Source organism: Pleurodeles waltl, chromosome 3_1 (genome assembly GCF_031143425.1).
Source record: "Pleurodeles waltl isolate 20211129_DDA chromosome 3_1, aPleWal1.hap1.20221129, whole genome shotgun sequence".
Taxonomy (NCBI): domain Eukaryota; kingdom Metazoa; phylum Chordata; class Amphibia; order Caudata; family Salamandridae; genus Pleurodeles; species Pleurodeles waltl.
The window spans coordinates 957,874,897-957,893,225 of record NC_090440.1 but is presented as its reverse complement, the minus strand read 5'-3'; the positions used below and the strand labels follow the sequence as shown (position 1 = coordinate 957,893,225).

Sequence of the window (18,329 nt, the reverse complement as noted above, 5' to 3'; positions counted from 1 at the left end):
GACCGGAGGCTCCTGATACACTGGTCCTCCCAGTGTGGGTTTCCTCCTACCCCTTGCTCTCCACCTGGGCCTCCATACTCTCTGTATAGTACCCCCAGAAACCTGTGCTTTTGGGACACCCTAGGTGACACCTCAGTCAGCTCTTCTATCACTGGTGGTGGTTCATTTCCCAGGATGCATTCAATGGGCATCTGGGGACTGACAGTGACCTTCTACTGGGCCACTTCAGCACTCCATTCGAGGGATACCAGAGCCATAGGACAGACAATGTCTGCATAGGCTGGTGGACAGTAGATAAGGGCACCTGACAGGGAAAACTGTATTGATTTTTTATGGAGAATCCCATCCCTTTAGCGTGACTTGTTATCCAGAGAGAAGGATGTACATTGAAAGAAATCATTGAAGATATTAGTCAAGCCACTATGCTTTCGATCTTCTCTGTCCTCATGTGGAATAACACAATCACATGGAGTAGTCAGAGCAATATCAGCCTTAGTAGAATGGTCAGTTGAATACCTCCATTGGACACAGAAAATTGGGTTTGAGTTCTGTCAGAAGGCTAAACATGTTCAATGAATGCTTTGGCAAGGAGAGGACATTAATAAGGTATGTTTTAAAAGGAAGTTTTGCCCCAGTGTTTGTGGTTTCGTGGAGTCTTTTGTAAGAGAGATAAAGGAATGACATTTAGAACAAGAGAAGTGTTTCATATGAGAGTTAAATGGCATTTTGAACGTAAGGTCACCCAAGGGCCGGAATGCAAAGAGGTTCGAACTTGTATAGGAGATCCTAGTGAGATTTGCTTTTTGGAGGAGGAAGTTTTACTATTCAGGCAGGGCAGGGGGAACTTTGGGAGGTGGGGAAGGCTGGAAGCAGGAGTATGGATGTGTGAGGAATGGGGTTGGGTCTGGGATAGGAAGGTGGGGGTGAAGGTGGGTGTAAAGATGGAAGAAAGGAAGATATTTATATTTGGAGTCAAAAATTGCAAGGAGCTCATCTGCTAACTTTATCATTATGTTATCATTGTTGAACATTGAACTGGACAGTTTACCACAGGGCAGAGTTTGGAGAAAAAAAACATTTTTTCCATATTGTATTATTATATTTCTCTGCCACTGGCAGTTCTTTGGCGAGATTTTGTTCCCAGAGTGCAGACAGGTGAGTTAAGAATAGGTCTGTCTTTAAGCATCCTTTACAATCACAGTGGTATTGATTGACAAATAGGGTTTTAGCAGTTCCATGATTAGATTTTGTTCGAACGTCTGTGCAGCGTTCTTGGAGAGATTAGGGGGTAAATTATTTTGATACGAATTAAGACCCGATTTAGTAATTTTATTTAAGAGGAGAGAGATGGAAGATTGAACCATGGTATGGCACACCTAGGGGTAAAGAGTTGTAAAAGTAGTGGTACGTTGTTAGTGGGGGTTATTAGAATAGGGGAATTTTAAGAATTGTACTGGTGGGCAGGGTGAGAAACCGGTGATAGCTGAACGCAGGAGGCTCATGTAGGTACGGGTGGACCTCTCCGTTTTCAAGAGAATGGAGTCTGGTCAATATATTTCATGTCAGGCAAGGGAAAGCAAAAAACGGGGTGTTAATTATGTGGGCTGGGTGATAATGGGGAACATTCGGTCTAAGGAGAAGCTCAGACGGGCTGAGGTAGTCCACTTTCTGTTTTCATGGAAAGGGAAGGCTTATATCAGAAGCAAGTGGGTCCTTTTTCTGTAGCTGTAGCTCACTCGGCGTGTTGTTCTTTTTTTGCTGCTATGGCCCACATTAGGTAGTCCTCTTAGAGATTTCATGGACATGAAGGCCTAACCGTAAAACATAAACCAGCAGTTAAAATGTCATTGTGGTACAAAGTAAATACACCAGAGTGCACCCTGGCTGTGGATTAACAAAGGAACCACCTAAAACCTCTTCTACGACACCCAATGGGAACAGAAATGGAACAATAAAGCAATTCTTGAAATGCCGTGGCCTTGATGGACAGACCATCCAAGCAGCTGAACTCAAGAAAAACACGAGAAGGACAAAGGCTAGAAGGGGGCTGGCTCAAAGCCCGTCCTATCTCTGTCCTTCGTATTCTGGTTTTATTTGAAACATTCATGGCATAAGCTCTCCTACATACCTAAAACTGTCTGTATTCCAACCTAAAATGTCCACCTGCTCTCAGAATTGGATTTTAAATTGGACCTTTTGACTAGCATGAGTCTCCAAGATGGTTCACCTCCTTCCAGGAACTACAAGGAGTTGGCTGGCAGTCACCGCTTTGTAGCAGGACCGGGCATATGTTTTACAAAAGGGCAAAACCTTCTACAGTTGGAATGACTTACCTAGGTTTTCTCAAGTGACCTTCAGGTGAAAGGCTCAGCTACCAGTCAAGAAGATGCTGAGCAGATTATGCCATCCTTTTCAGAAACCTATCTAATTTGACGGATCACTATCTGTAACGATGAATTTATGTTATACACAAATGTTTCAGCTGAAGTTAAAATTCCAACTATACTGGTTCCGAACTAAGACCATAGATGGCACCCGAAATCCATACCATGGCACAATGTTCCCCGATGAGCACCAAATGTATTCAGAAAACGAACGATTATGTTCTTACATGGTTGTTTACCGAGAAAAGGAAATTGCTCTTGAAAAGAGACAGGCAATGCTATATATATTGACAGATGAGTGGAAACAAAAAAACAAAAACAATGTGAGTTTTTTAAGCTGGGGAGAAAGTGGCGTTGGTAAACAGAGAAAGAGTGTGGCAGAACAAAGTTTTTGTGTGGATTTACAAAATTAGCATGAAAGAAAAAGTGTCATCAAAAGTAAAAGCCAGTGGTGTAAACGAGGAACTATTCAGACCAAATTAATTATGCATTTTGAAGGGAAATGACAGGATGTTTATTAGGGCCAGATTCGATTCACATTATGGATGCCGGTGGGGCAAAATGAGGATCAGAGGCATGATTTGAGAGAGAACTTAGAGCCTTGTGAGAGACAAAAAACCCACATCCAGAGCACTAATTAAAGTATATGTAATCTTTCTTAAGCTTTTTCTGTGACATGCTCACGGTTTTGGACTACCCTTTATAACAACTGCTATTATTCATTGGGCAAACTCAATGCTTCTCTGTTACTGATCTTAGAAGCATGAATGGCTGATTAAAATTTGAAACTGATATCAGCAGCAGGCTGTTTGTTATCTTGCTGAGTTGCTCAACTGAGCAGGTGGTTGAGTGGAACCTCGAAAGCCTTAGGTGAAATGAGTGAAAATAAATCGCTTACCTCGCAAAAATCATATCCAGTCCTGCAAGGCTGTTTAGATTCTTTCCCTTTAAAGCAATCGGCAGTTTCACATGTAAATGTTCGGCACCATTTTCCCTGGAAGGAAATTCAGAACAAATAATTGAGTTTGGTGACCTTTCACTCACATTTATTTTACATAGGCGGTACTCCTAGATGCCTTACGGTGTTCCCACAAGAGGGCACCAGAGAACGTGTGATCATCTTAAAGAATGTCTTGTTGCCGGGAGAAGGCGGGACGTTCAAATAGGAAACTGTCTGTGAAGTTCAGAAATCAATCCAATATTGAAGACATGTGTGCAGAAAGGACTGGCGTGTGACATAAAAGTAGGAAATAATGAGGAAAAGAATGACAACACTTTTTGTGCCAAATTTCGTGCTCAACATAATGTATGCTTAGTGTGAATACAATAGAATGTAAATATGCAGTTTGTACTTTGAACAGAGTCACCCTGGTGACTCAGTTCATCTGGTGAACTTTTCCTACTCAATGTAAGACTTTTCGTCCATGTTATTTTTAACATATAAAGTGCACTAGTCCTTGGGTAATTTTGCGCTGAAGAAATATACTAAATACATGCTGGTGAATCAGCATACCTGGATAACATTTTGCATATGTGATACTTTTTGCCCAGACCTCGGTGAATCGGTCCCACAGGGTTTGATTTATACGTGGAGAAACATACCCAGTGGGAATATATTATGGACTCGATTCAGTAAGTAAAAGTGCCAAATGTACGTCATGGCTAAATCGGGTAAACCTACTCACAAAAACAATTATTCAATCAGGTCCAAACAATTCTTCAATCAGGTCGACATTTCTTGCGTTTAGACATCTTTCGGGTAAAATGCCCACTTCGCTACATACCCATCTGTTTTCAATTCGCATACGAAAAAAGGATGTACGTTTCATGAAGGCCGCCATTACAGAGCACCCTAGGTAGCCAGTGGATACCTGTAAAGTATTATGCATTACATTATACACGTTACAACCCAGTTTTTACAACTCCAGCAAACTGGCTGCAAAGGTGATCTGCAGGCCTCAAGTTTGAGTCCCAGTAAAGCCACCTCAAATTCATATCCCTCTGAGGTGGAAACTGAGTATTATTCCAATCGGTAACAGTAATACCTGTGGTTTACAGTACTCTCAAATGGCAGCTGTGTATTCTGTAGTTCTAAATAAAAAAAGTAATTTTGTTTACTGACAGATTGTATCTTTGGACCTGGATTTCAGGAATCATATAATTTTAGATAGCAGTGCTATCATAGCACTTACATTTCCTGGAAAAGGAGTCGTTGTTGTTGTTGTCGTCGTCGTCGTCGTTGTGGGAGCTGCTGTGGTAGGTATATCACCTGCAACAGGGACAAAAAATCAGAAATCAGCTGGCCAACGGCGTAAGAGGTATACAACCTCTCTTGTGCGTCCTTGTCTTGCACAAAGAAGGACTGGGCCGCCACAGCCTTATTGCATAAAAAATGTCATTGGTGGTCGAGTACCAGCCCTGGTGAGATTACTGCTTCAACAGGCAGCAGACTCATTGATGCTAATTATGATTGCGATCAGTATGAAATTACCACTCTGAGTAAATAAAGCTGGCAAAACCCACTGCTGGTAAAAACTCTCCTGCGGAGCGACATTTTTTCCTGCCGCAAAATAAATACAACATAAACAGTAAATAATAGTCAGGGACACTGGAATTATGCGACTGTGCGGCCGCTATGACTTTCACATAATTATAGATTTGCCGTATTTTCCACACAATCCATTCTCTGCCACCTAATCTAAAGATTTTAACAAAGAAAGTGTTTCTAGCTCAAACAGTTCAAAAGTTACAAAAAATGCAACGACCCTTGTTGGTGCACAGTGGAAGGCCCTTTGCAAAGCTGGGCTGGCCACTTTTTCTGGTGCTAATTGCTGTATTTGTGTGTTAAACTCGTACTTATGAAGTGCAACCAATGCCCAGATAGTGTTACCAAGTTAAAAAATGAAGAAATAGTGAAGTAATCCTATTGCAAAATGTGCCGCATTATGCTGCATAATTTGTCTTTTCTTGCTGCATAATTTAGTCAGTCCTGCCGCATAATATAGCCCTCTCCTGCCGCATAATTCCAGTGGCCCCGATAATACTGCTTCACCTTGAAGCACCTTGTTAAGGGCTTCGTCCTTTTATTAACACCTGCAAGCTGATGCTATTTTGGGTGATCTTTTTCAGCACTCTTCTTGGGTAGCGTATTGTTCTGTAATCAGGATCAGTTATAGTACAGTTGTCACCGAATGTAAGTAAGTACACCACTCTCTCTACGTAAACTGACTGGAATTTAATTTTAAAATCAGGCGCATTTCCCGTTTAGCAATGCATGATCTTTTACTACAGGTAGTGACTTCCAATTACTGTCAGTGGTAAGATTGCAGCGATTTCTGTACGTGTATGTAAGACTGTAAGGGGCATATTTATACTCCGTCTGTGCCGGAATTGCGTCGTTTTTTTGACGCAATTTCAACGCAAAACTAACTCCATATTTATACTTTGGCGTTAGACGCGTCTAGCGCCAAAGTCCATGGAGTTTGCGTCATTTTTTAGCATGGACACCTACTTTGCGTTAATCATATGCAAGGTAGGCGTTCCCGTCTAAAAAATCGACTCCGAGGCATGTGCGTCGGATTTATACTCCCGGGCAAAATTCACGCCCGGGAGTGGGCGGGTCAAAAAAAATGACGTACGGCCGCTTTTGCGACGTTTTTTAGCGCCTGCAAAAGGCAGGCGTTAAGGGACCTGTGGGCTCTGAAGGAGCCCAGAGGTGCCCTCCCATGCCCCCAGGGACACCCCCTGTCACCCTTGCCCACCCCAGGAGGACACCCAAGGCTGGAGGGACCCATCCCAGGGACATTAAGGTAAGTTCAGGTAAGTTTTTTTTTTTTTTTTGTGGCATAGGGGGGCCTGATTTGTGCCCCCCTACATGCCACTATGCCCAATGACCATGCCCAGGGGACAGAAGTCCCCTGGGCATGGCCATTGGGCAAGGGGGCATGACTCCTGTCTTTGCTAAGACAGGAGTCATTTCTATGGGGGTTGGGAGTGAAAAAAAATGGCGCAAATCGGGTTGAGGCGAAAAAATTGCCTCAACCTGACTTGCCCCATTTCTTGATGCCCAAGCCCCATATCCCCCTACGCCGGCGCTGCCTGGTGTACGTCGTTTTTTTTAACGCACACCAGACGGCGCCGGCGGCTAACGCCGGCTAACGTCATTCAATAAATACGGCGCCCGAATGGCGCTTCAGAATGGCGTTAGCCGGCGCTAATTTTTTGGGCGCAGTTTTGCGTCAAAAAGTATAAATATGGGCCTAAGTGCATAATGTTTATATGTCCATAATGTACATATCACAAAAGAAAATCATAACCTGACAGCAGTCAACAATATAGTGAAAGCAAAATGCAATTATACTAAATCAAGAACAACATTTTCAGTGGTGATTACTTAGTAATTGTGTGGTAGAGTGGCACAATAGGAAGTCAGTGAAGATGTCCAATTAAAACAAGCTCATTTCAGTCAGTATCCAGCTAAGGCGCGCCCTTGAAAACTTGTACCTCACATTGTAGCTCAGACCCTTGTAGGACACAAAGTCATGCGCTGGGTATGGCTTCAATTTTAAGTAAATATCTAATAACTCCAAATTCGAAACTTTGTTTCAATTTCTGTGATGTATGGGCAATCAGAGCAGAGAAGAAAACGGGTTCTGACCAGAATGCTCTGGCAGTTATTGGTTGGGCCTCTTTGGACCAAAGAGAAGCAGTGTAATTGTCGTTGTCTGTCCTCTTGTCTGTTTCGCTTTCCCCACCCAATGTTGGCTCCATTCAGAACTGAGGAAGGCGAGGGGATGCAGGCTGCACTTGGGCACCACCATCTGAATTATCCTTTCTTCAACCCCAGGTCTTTGTAGACCTGTGACTGACAGAAGGGTTCAGTCCAATCAGCTTCTCTCACAGAGGTTAGAGATTTAAGAAAGTCTGTTTTATGTTGAGAATGGCTTCCCCATGACTCCTCTCCCTCTGTAGATGTAATGCAATGGCTATGCTGTGGGCATGTTGGGGAAGCTCTCATTTCCAATTTGACCCCAATTGAACCAGTCAGAGAAAAACTGTCCCAGTATTGTCAGCTACTTGTAAATAGTTCTACATATTGAAATAAACAGAGTGATTGTGTGAACTGGGAGGGAGAGAGGCAGGATGTGTGTGTGTGTGTATGTGCTAGGGTATATTCACCCCCTGAAAAGATCAAATCAATGGGTTCATGGATGTTTGTATGTGGTATTTCTATAATGCAAACCTTATAAAAAAGCAGCAGAGCAAAGTACAGGGTCAAAGACAAGCATAATGTCAATGAGTGATTAGAAAGTTAGCTGGTTTGTGACCTGTTATGCATTGCGAAGTACTGTTCGTTAGAGATGTTGATCTCCATCTCATGCCTAAATTGGAACAGTATTGGGGTGGTTCTGATGGATATGGGGATGTTGTTCAAGATCCTTGGTGCATATATGGAAAAGACTTGCTGTTTTGTGTTTTTTACTTTTTTACATTCCTTTGTCTGCTGTCTGATGGTGTCCTGGGTGTGGGGGTGCAGAGAGCAATGAGAGATTGTGAGCTTGTCTGCAAGGTAAACCAGGGTGCTGGTTGTGATGGCTTTGTAAATGAGGCAGCTACTTGTGAAGATGGTGCATGCCGGCAAGTGGAGCTAATTGAGTTCCATCGCAAAATGGGGGATGTGTTCATCTTTCTTCAGGTTCTGGATGAGATGTGCTGCGGCATGTAGGATGCACTTCATGGGTGCCAGTGTGGACTCTGGGAGGCCATAGAGCACAGCATTACCGCCATCCAGGTGCAAGAGTGGGAGACCTTGATTAGTTCTGAAGTCACTTTGTGGAACATACAGTATCATTTCCTTTAACAAAGAGAGCTGGTACCCCACAACCTTTGTTATTTTGGAAATGTGTTCTTAGAAGCTGAGGCTGGTGTCCAGGGAGAATCCAAGTGACTTGGCATTCAGCAAAAAATAGGGTTTCCAGCCATCAAATTTCATGTTACCGAGCCAGGTTTGTACTGTTTCTTCTTTGTTGTTCTTGGGAAATAATAGGAATTCTATCTTGTTAGGCCTGAGATTCAAATAGGAGCTGGGCATCTATACCTAGATGATGTGCTAGCACTGTTTGTGGTGGTGAAAGTCTGGTCCATGAGATTGTCCCCTCTGGTCACAGCCAGGGACTAGCATCTCTAACCAGTGGCGTCTCCTCCATGTGGGATGGCCCACACGGAGGAGCCCCCTACTGGGGTAAGTTAGAGTTCTGTCAGACAAGTAGCGAAAAGAAAAATTTATTATTGTTAATTCGACTTCATTTAATTTTACACCCTGCTTTTCAAAGTAGATTATTGCATGGAACCATTATTATAGCCTAATGGCCACAATATGCCAAGGTCTCAGTATGAAAGGTCTTTCATTATGCTGCCAGACACAATTGCCAACTTTCCCTCATTGTAGGCAGTCATACGCACATGTACATACCTATACACAGACAGGCAGACACATGTACAAAACCTCACACATGCCCACTCATCCACCCTTGATTAGCTACCTATAGGCATCCAAATCACTTTATGCCTTCCCACCTACACCTACCCACAGGGCAGCGGTGGGGATCCTGGCTCCTAGATCAGCAGCTTAACACCGGTTGTTTTTTTTCCAAATTTGTGGTTGTGCATCAGAGGCCCAAATGGCAGCTGAATAACAAGAGGAGGGATCGGTGTCGTGATACATAGTATAAGCCTTCTCAGGACTAGGGCAATGGAGAGCTGTAGCTGACAGCTCTGTGCCTCCACAGACCAGAGGATGCTAAACATATACATAATGTTGACTGAGGACTCATAGAACAGGCTGGGGGCTGCTGGGAACAGTGGGATGTGGGAAGTGGTGAGGGCTCTGTCGATACAATAATCTGAAGGCTGAGCTCAGGGCGACACACTTTTTTATCCTAAGCCCTTGTACAATTGACACTGCGACAGGGCTTCCATCTTTCATTACTGCCGCACAAGTACTATGGATACACAAGATTGAGGCACTATTGAAGTTTTCCCTCTCTGGCATGCAGTGTGTCAGTGGTCGAAGTGCATTAAACAAAATGATGGATGGATTGTGATGCTGTACGCGAAGGGGGTGGGGTGAGTGAGGGTGAGGTCAAAGACATGGCTAAAAAAATCAAAATATTCTGTAACTGTTTTCGATCTTTCACCTTTAGGTAGCTACATACAAAATAAGGTCAGCGTAACTGAAAAATAAATGCAAGTTAAGTTAATTAGTAGAAATGCACTGTCGCACATTATGAAACCTCTATTAGTTAATGCACCACAGAGGTCTATGTTTGTAACCAGACAGCCAGAGAATTGAATTCTGGTTGATGCAATGGAGAATAGTGACTTGTGCATGTTTGGTGCTAGGATGTCCCAGTCTGTGACAGAAAGCACTGTGAATATGTAATTATAGTACATAGGCTTTATACTAGGTAAGTCATTATATTAAGTCATTATATTAGACAGTATCAGATAAGCTGCTACATAATGCACAAAAAGGTTTAAGATAAAGTGCTTCCAAAAAATAGACACAGTGTAATTTTTTTTACAACTGTCCATTAAAAGCACACACTCCACAGCTCAGCTGGTAACTCCCTTGCAACACCACTCGTAAACAAATAAATGTGTAGCATGAGGAAACTTCAAGTGATTCCATTAATTAAAGCCAATGGCGTCTTCCAGGCACTAGTTACATTTGCATATTCATCAGTTGGGTAATTTTCATTTCTTTCAGGCAAGGCTTGTTTAGCAGCCTGCCCTTCCTTTGGCTTCACAGCCAGGGAGACTCCCTACCTTACACTTCAGCGGAAGCATTTCCAGCAGCGGCTCCTGATATTGGGCAGAGGTACTGCATCCATTTTAGGACATCCTCATTCCTCACTCCTTATCCCTACTTCTCATCCCTGCTTCTCATCCATCATCCCTACTTCTCATCCATCATACATCATTCCTACTTCTCATCCATCATCCCTGCTTCCCTTCCATCATATTTCATCCCTACTTCTCATCCATCATCCCTACTTCTCATCCCTGCGCCTCATCCCTGCTTCTCATCCATCATCCCAACTTCTCATCCATCATACATCATACCTAATTCTCTTCCATCATCCCTGCTTCTCATCCATCATACATCATCCCTAATTCTCATCTATCATTCCTGCTTCTCTTCCATCATCCCTACTTCTCATCCCTACTTCTCATCTATCATCCCCAATTCTCGTCCATCATCCCTGCTTCTCATCCATCATACATCATCCCTACTTCTCATCTATCATCCCCACTTCTCATCCATCATTCCTGCTTCTCTTCCATCATCCCTACTCCTCATCCCTGCTTCTTATCCCTACTTCTCTTCCATCATCCCTTCTTCTCTTCCATCATCACTACTTCTCATCCCTCAACCCTGCTTCTCATCCCTAATTCTCATCCATCTTCCATCATTCCTACTTCTCATCCGTCATCCCTACCCCTCATTCCTCATCCCTCATCCCTCAGTTATACCATCACATTTTCAGTTGTGTGAAACACAACTTCACACTGATTAGTTGGGAACAGCCAATCAGAGTTATGAGAGAGGGCTGCATTCTTTTGCACTGAAAAAACAGCCTGGGTGAAGAGAGAGGAGAGGAAATGCAACTGTGTGTTTGTTTCCAGTGAATTCAAAGCTGCACAATATTTAACTTTATTTAACTAAGTGTTTTTCTTTTTACACAGGTCTCTGCAGAAAGCTCTGCGTAAGTCAAATGGTGGTGAGGTACCCACTAGATAAATAAGATTGTTCTTCTCCGGATCCTTTATAAGGATGGGGTTTGATTATTAGGCAAAGATTTTCATCAGTCATCAGTATTGCTCCAAAGTCAATTTAATTATTTGAAAGGAACAAAGAGACAAAGTGTAGATACTCATAAGTCCAAGGTGTTGTAACGTAGGCCAGCCGACAAGTGTTTCGCCCCAAACGGCGCGTTGGCCAGGGCTTTCTCAAGGGTGGATAGAAAAAGAAATAACATGAGACTGAATAGTATAATAAGGTCTAGTATAAGTATGTTAAGAAAAATGCCGGGAAGCCAAAAAAGTGGTGCAAAAGAGTTGTGCAGAAGGAATCCCAAAAGTTTAGGAAAAAAGGAAATATGCAATACGCAATATATACAGGCAATCATGCTGTCCCTAAAGTTTTGGAAAGAGTATAAGGATAGGCCTGTAATAAGTGATCAACCGGATGATAAGAGAACTTCATAAGTGATTCAAATAAAGCTCTGCTGGTTTGGGAAATACAAGGAGCCCAGAGCTTGGGCCATAAATCAACTCTTGGAGAAAGGGTTGTACAGGTCATCTACAGTTCAGCTAAAAACCTTTCTTGTTTCAGTTTCATATGTAGAAAGAAAATGTTTAAAATCAACTCTGGTGACAGTGCAATCCAATTCATCCAAACGTTTTCTGGTTTCATTTTTATTTGTAACAAATGAAATGTTTAAATCTGAGCCTGCTTTTTATTTGTAACAAATGACATTTTAAATATGAGGCTGCTTTTATCTCTGAGAGATGTATCTTTTTTCTTTTCTGAAACCGCCTTTTCCAGTTAACACGTGACACATATGATAAGGTATATGTGATACAAGCGAACCCAATAACTTTGTATTACAGTGAACTCTGTATTATGATAATAATAAGGACAGAGCAACAGGAGTCTTGCATCTAGAATTTGAAAGGGGTCACTGGGCTGTTTTAGCGCCATCGATCGAAACATGAGGAGAGAAGAGGCGTTGAAAACACTCTTTGAGGGAAAATCGGAGGGAATAGCGAATATTCGAATGGAGACATGTAAGGATGCAAATAGCCCGAAACGATTACTGAAAGAACTAGAACAAGCTCGGATCAAATAAATAAATAAGTGATGCAAAATAGCATTGCTTAAAAAGTATTTAGAAGTCAATCGAATCACCAGAGGATTGAGGATTTTCGTTTTATCGACTTTGAGCAATATGGACTGAGGTCTTTTAAAACAATGGCACACTGACACGATAGAATGTTCGATGAAGCTGATGAAAACATTGATAACTCAAGCAGAACGCTGTTTACAACAACCTTTGAAACCAATTGAGGAGGCTGAGAAAATACTGGACACCGCGAGAGATAAAGAGGAAATCAAGAAGCAATTGAGCCAAATTGACTTGAAATTGGAAAAACATGAGACAGAGGTGCAGGCACGTAAATCGAAGAAATTTACACATGATAAAATTGATTATGAAACAGGAAGAATCTATACCTTTGCAAGAAAATATGATGGAGTACATAAACGGTATACGATGGATAAAGTCTTGGATAATGACGTAACACTCTCAAGCACTGAAAGCTCAGGAGCGAGTTCAGGGGACGAGAATCCCCAGATGGAACAACACAACTAGATTTCCCAGGGGAATTAAATTTAATGAGAAGACAGATAAGAAGTGGCTCGATCTACAACAACAAAAAAGCCCACACGCCGACGCACAAGGAGGTCCAAGGGGAAGAGGCAGAGGCGGAAGTGGGAGAAAAGACAACAAGAGACATGAGAAACACAGGAAAAAAATATAGTTATGAACTTGTCCTCTAAACAACTAGAGACACACCAATTTTAACTCCTGCAGAAAGGTCTAACATGTGTACCCTTAATGGATATGAATGTTCCAAATACAAGAATTTATATACATTCTGCCGCAATTTAAAATTACACTCATACTATTTAATGAAAAAAGATAATCCAGGGCATCAACAAAGAAAATCGGACTCTTGTGTGAGATCGATATTACAGATCAATGAAATAGATGCATTACGTGATCTGTATAGCTTGGAAAATTAGAAAGATGTGGAGCAATTTTGTTCACCGAGCACCCACTCAGACCAAGAAGTTTGTGACCTAATTGGGATACGTACAGATATGGCCTTGGATAGTGGAATAGTGGTCAGTGAATAGTGGGGGATACTGGTCAGTGAGCTGCTCTGTCTCTGGTGGCTCCACCTGCTAAGTAGAACCCTCTCTCCTCTGAACTCCTGACCCTTGTCAGGAGTTCGAGGCCCTCCTCCACCCGCAGGCTTCTACCTGCACCTCATCCCTGATGTCTAGTGGGAGAGCTCTGCTTTCATACTAGGCTGCCTCTCTCCTCCTTTTTTCTCTGCTTCTCTCTCCGTGTGCTCTCTCTTCCGTATCTGCCCCGTGCCCCTTTTTGACATTCGCTCTCCTGTGTGCCCTTTTGACTTTTGCTTTACTTTTACTTTATTTTTGATTTACTTTCGCTTTACTTTTGCTTTACTTCTGCGCTTTTGCCTCCACTCTCTCTCTTACTCTGGCTCTTCTGCCTGTTTTGCTTCCCCGCCACTGCTGCAACTGCAGACCCGCCCCCCCTCCAATCTTTCACGCTGCACTCCAGCCACTGCTGCCCCGCGGCCCGGCCCCTTCTTTCACGCTGCTTTCGCTCCTGCCTGCCAGCTGTCCTCTCCCCCCTTCCCTATCTAATGGCGGCTGCTGCATGCAGCGGGCGCGCCACTGGCACGCCAAAGGCAAGCCCATCTGTGCCTGGACAATGTCCAGCATTGGAACCCCAGACTCTTGCCCCTCCCACCGCCGCCACACCTGTCTTCACTACGATGCCACCACCCTCTGCACCCTCAACTCTGGCTGCTCACCCGCCTGCCATCAAGCCACCCCGCAGATCACCCGCGGACCCTTCTCCTGCCGGAACTGCACCTTCTCCAGCCTCCACACCAACGACCCACCCACCAAGGCAGGACGCAACCATCTCAGATGCATTCTACTTAACACCCACTCCGTCTACAAACATGCCGTCCAACATTGGAATCTACTCGACTCAGTTTCCCCAGACGTCGCCTTCCTGACCGAGACCTGGATGAACCCCTCTTCAGTGCCAGACATTGCCATAGCCATACCGGATGGTTACAAGATCACCCGCAGGGACCATTCCAACAAACCAGGAAGAGGCATCGTCATCGTCCACAAGTACAGCCTCAGGATCACGACCAGCACTGATGACACCCTCAGTACTGCTGAACACCTGCACTCCTAGATCCACACCGACCCAAATCCCACCCTCTGAGAGACCCTCATTTACAGACCTCCTGGCCCCGACAGTAGTTCAGCGACTCCATCACCGACGTCATCAGCACACACGCTATCGCATCCACAGACTACATACTTCTTGGGGACTTAAACTTCCACCTCAAGAACACCAACGATAACAACTCCACCCCCCTGCCCAACAACCTCTCCAACCTCGGCCTCAAACAGCTCGTCACAACACCCACCCACTCTCCAGGACACACACTCAACCCCATTTTCTCCACCAGCAAACACGTCTCCTTTCGCCACACTACCGAACTTCACAGGACAAACCACCGCTGCATCGACTTCTCCCTTGAGAAACCCACAACACACCATCACCCGCAACTGATTCCACACCGCAGATAGAACAAGGTCACCGAAGACCAACTAATCACTACCCTCTCCCGGAACACACCCAGCGACACCACCAACACTGACACAGCTGCCCGCAACCTCAGGCAATTGATCGACGACTGTGCCAACACCCTCGCCCTAATCAAAAATCCTTCTGGTTCACCTCTGTCCTCCAAGAATCTAAGCAAACATGTCGAAGACTCGAAATGAAGTGGCACCAAGATCAGACACTGGACAACCACACAGCCTTCAAAAACGCCATCCGCAGACACCACCAGCTCATCCGAACCACCAAGAGAACCGCCTTCAAAGAACGCATCAACAACAACGAACACTGCCACAAGGAGCTCTTCAACATCGTGAAGGATCTCTTCAACCCCAGCACCAATGTCAACAACATCCCACCATCACAAGACCTCTGCAACTCCCTAGCCACCTTCTTCCACCACAAGATCGCAGACCTCCATGACAGCTTCAGCACTCAGACCCCCCGTCAACCACCGACACCACAGACTCACCACCCACCAGGCTCCTGTTCTCCTGGACCCACGTCAATGACAACAACACCATCAAAATCATGAACACCATCCACTCCGGCTTGCCAGCCAACCCCTGCCCTCACCACATCTTCAGCAAAGCAATTTCCGTCATCGCACCCCAACTCCAGAAGATCATCAACAGTTCCTTCGAGTCCGCCACTTTCCTGGAGAGCTGAAAACAGGCCAAGATCAACACCCTCCTCAAGAAACATAAGGCGGACCCAAAGGACCACAAGAACTTCCGGTCCATCTCCCTGCTCCCCTTCCCGGCAAGCGTCATAGAGAAAATTGTCAACAAACAACTGACCTGTTTCCTCGAGGAGAACAGCACTCTGGACCCTTCCCAATCCGGATTCCACAGCAACCACAGCACCAAAACTGCCCTCCTCGCCACCACCAACGACATCAGAACCATACTGGACAGTGGCAAAACTGCGGCCCTCATCCTCCTGGACCTCTCTGCTGCGTTCAACACCGTCTGCCACCACACCCTACGCACACGCCTCAGCAATGCAGGAATCCACGTCAGATCTCTGGACTGGATCACCTCCTTTCTCACGGGCAGAACTCAGAGAGTCCATCCCACTCCATTCCGCTCTGAAGTCACCAAAATCATCTGCAGCGTAGGGTTCGTCCCTCAGCCCGACCCTCTTCAACATCTACATGGCTCCGCTCACTAACATCACCCGATCCCACAACCTCAACATCATTTCATACACTGATGACACCCAGCTGATCCTCTCCCTCACCAAGGACACCGCCAAGGCCTACCTCCACGAAGGAATGAAGGCCATCGTCGAATGGATGAAGAACAACCGCCTCAAACTGAATTACAACAAGACTGAGATCCTCATCTTCAGCTCCACCCTCTCCGCATGGGATGACTCCTAGTGGCCTGCCACACTGGAAACCACACCAACACCCACCGACCACGCACACAACCTGAGATTTGTCCTGGACTCCTCACTATCTATGACCCAGCAAGTCAATGCTATCTCTTCCTCTTGCTTCAACACCCTCTGCATGCTTTGAAAGAGTTACAAATGGATCCCCACTGAAACCAGAAGAACAGTCACCGAAGCCTTCGTAAGCAGCAAACTCAACTACGGCAAAGCCCTCTACGCAGGAACCACGGCCAAACTCCAGAAGAGGCTGCAACGCATCCAGAACACCTCCAAATCCCCTGATTGATTGATTGATTGATGAAAACATTGCTCCTGCAAGCAGGGAGCTGCTATGTAAAGCAGCTCCCTGCTTGTGGGAGCAATGCCGGCTCTCGCTGGATGCGGGGAGACAGCTAGGCCTGTGGGGGACTTGAGGCTCCCCCATGGTCCTGTTACTCTCCCTCTCTTCGATCCCAAACTGGGATCGAAGAGGGAGAGAGTCCGAGATTGTTAAAGCAATGGTCACTCCATGCAATGACTTCAAAGTGTCAAACTAGCAAATGTATAGTTACGTTTTGATGGACAGTAGACCGGCGACACTTCTGGCCTAATGGTAAAGCTCTATGACTGTCAATAGGTTGATGGTTCAAATCCTTGTATCACATGGCAGTGTGTCTGTTCATTTTCTAGTGTTTTCACTATTAAACATTCCTAGTGATGCACATTGAAGTATTTTTTCCATGTGAATCTTTTTCACCAACAAAATCTTTGGCCTGAATACCAACATTTTGTCTGGGTGTAATACACGACGGAGCAATCTATTGGCTAATGGTTAAGGTCTCTGACCCTCACATGGAAGGATGAGGGCTCCAATCTTATTGTGTCTCCGGTTGTTTCCCTAATTTAATTTCTTTTCAACTTCAAACATTTAAAAGGTATATACTGAAAGGTGATCACACTCTTTTTAAATGACAATTGCATTATTCTTGTCAATTTGTCCTAAAACATGTCATTCTAATTATATCATTTATAAAAACTCTCTGGGTGATAACAGGGAGTTGGCCGCTAAGCCTGGCCACAGCCCAGCCCTTGTGGCCAACCCATGCTGTGCATGGCCGAAGGGAGTTTGCAGCACAGAGTTAGATGGTTATTGGGAATTGGCCGCAGGGTGTGGCCAGAGGCCTGGCCCTGCAGCCAACCCCCACTGCCCACGTCTGAAGGCAGTGCGCAGCGTAGGGGTGGGTGGTTATGGGGGTTGGCCACAGGCCAGGCCCTGCAGTCAACCCCCAAAGCCTTTGTGCTGCGATGGTTCTATTAATGTATAGTAATTAAAATTACTTTACATTAAAGAAAAAAAACAGAAATTCACTGAAAAATCAAAGGTGACAGGATTGTTATAGATAGGAAATAAAATTTAAATAGACTTAGAAATTCACTTACAAAAACAAAGGTTACAGGGATGTTATAGTTAAGTTCCGAATTTACTCGCACAAAAGAAGAGAACTTCAGCAGTTATAGTTAGATGTATTTCAGGTAACTATAACTCACACCTAAGGTAACTATAACTCCCACCCTCACCATGCACTGCTAATTACCCCGGATATTACAGCATTCATGACAACTTTTATAATGTCAATAAAAATATTAATGAAACATTAGAAGTCAAATTATTGAAGAAAAAACTGTGCATGACGGGGGTGGGAATTATAATTTCCTTAGGCAGCGAGTAATAGTTACTTGAAATAACTATAACTATAACTGCTGAATTTCTCTGGTTTTGTGTGAGTCAATTCAGAACTTAACTATAACGTCCCTGCAACCTTTGATTTTTTTAAGTGAATATATATATATATATATATATATATATATATATAGTGACAAATTGGGTTGTTGGTTGACTGGGGTGTGAACCCTGGTACAAGTAACAGCCACAACCCCTTGCAGGGTGAACCACAAAAAGTCATTAAATTAACCTCTGCTTGACCCCGGGTAGCTAGGAACAAAAAGCAGCCAGGCTAAACTTAGAGGCAATGTGTTAAGT

At 44.3% G+C, this 18,329-nt stretch overlaps 1 protein-coding gene across 1 annotated transcript in view; it reads right to left on the bottom strand.

Annotated features, from left to right (window-relative positions):
• Positions 1-18,329, bottom strand: part of LOC138284807 (uncharacterized) — a 353,976-nt gene that overhangs the window by 8,717 nt on the left and 326,930 nt on the right. The window contains exons 7-8 of the mRNA XM_069223976.1: positions 4,577-4,653; positions 3,283-3,378 (exon numbers count right to left, since the gene is read on the bottom strand). Coding sequence (XP_069080077.1) covers positions 3,283-3,378; positions 4,577-4,653 — 173 coding nt within the window. The remainder of the gene's footprint in view (positions 1-3,282; positions 3,379-4,576; positions 4,654-18,329) is intronic.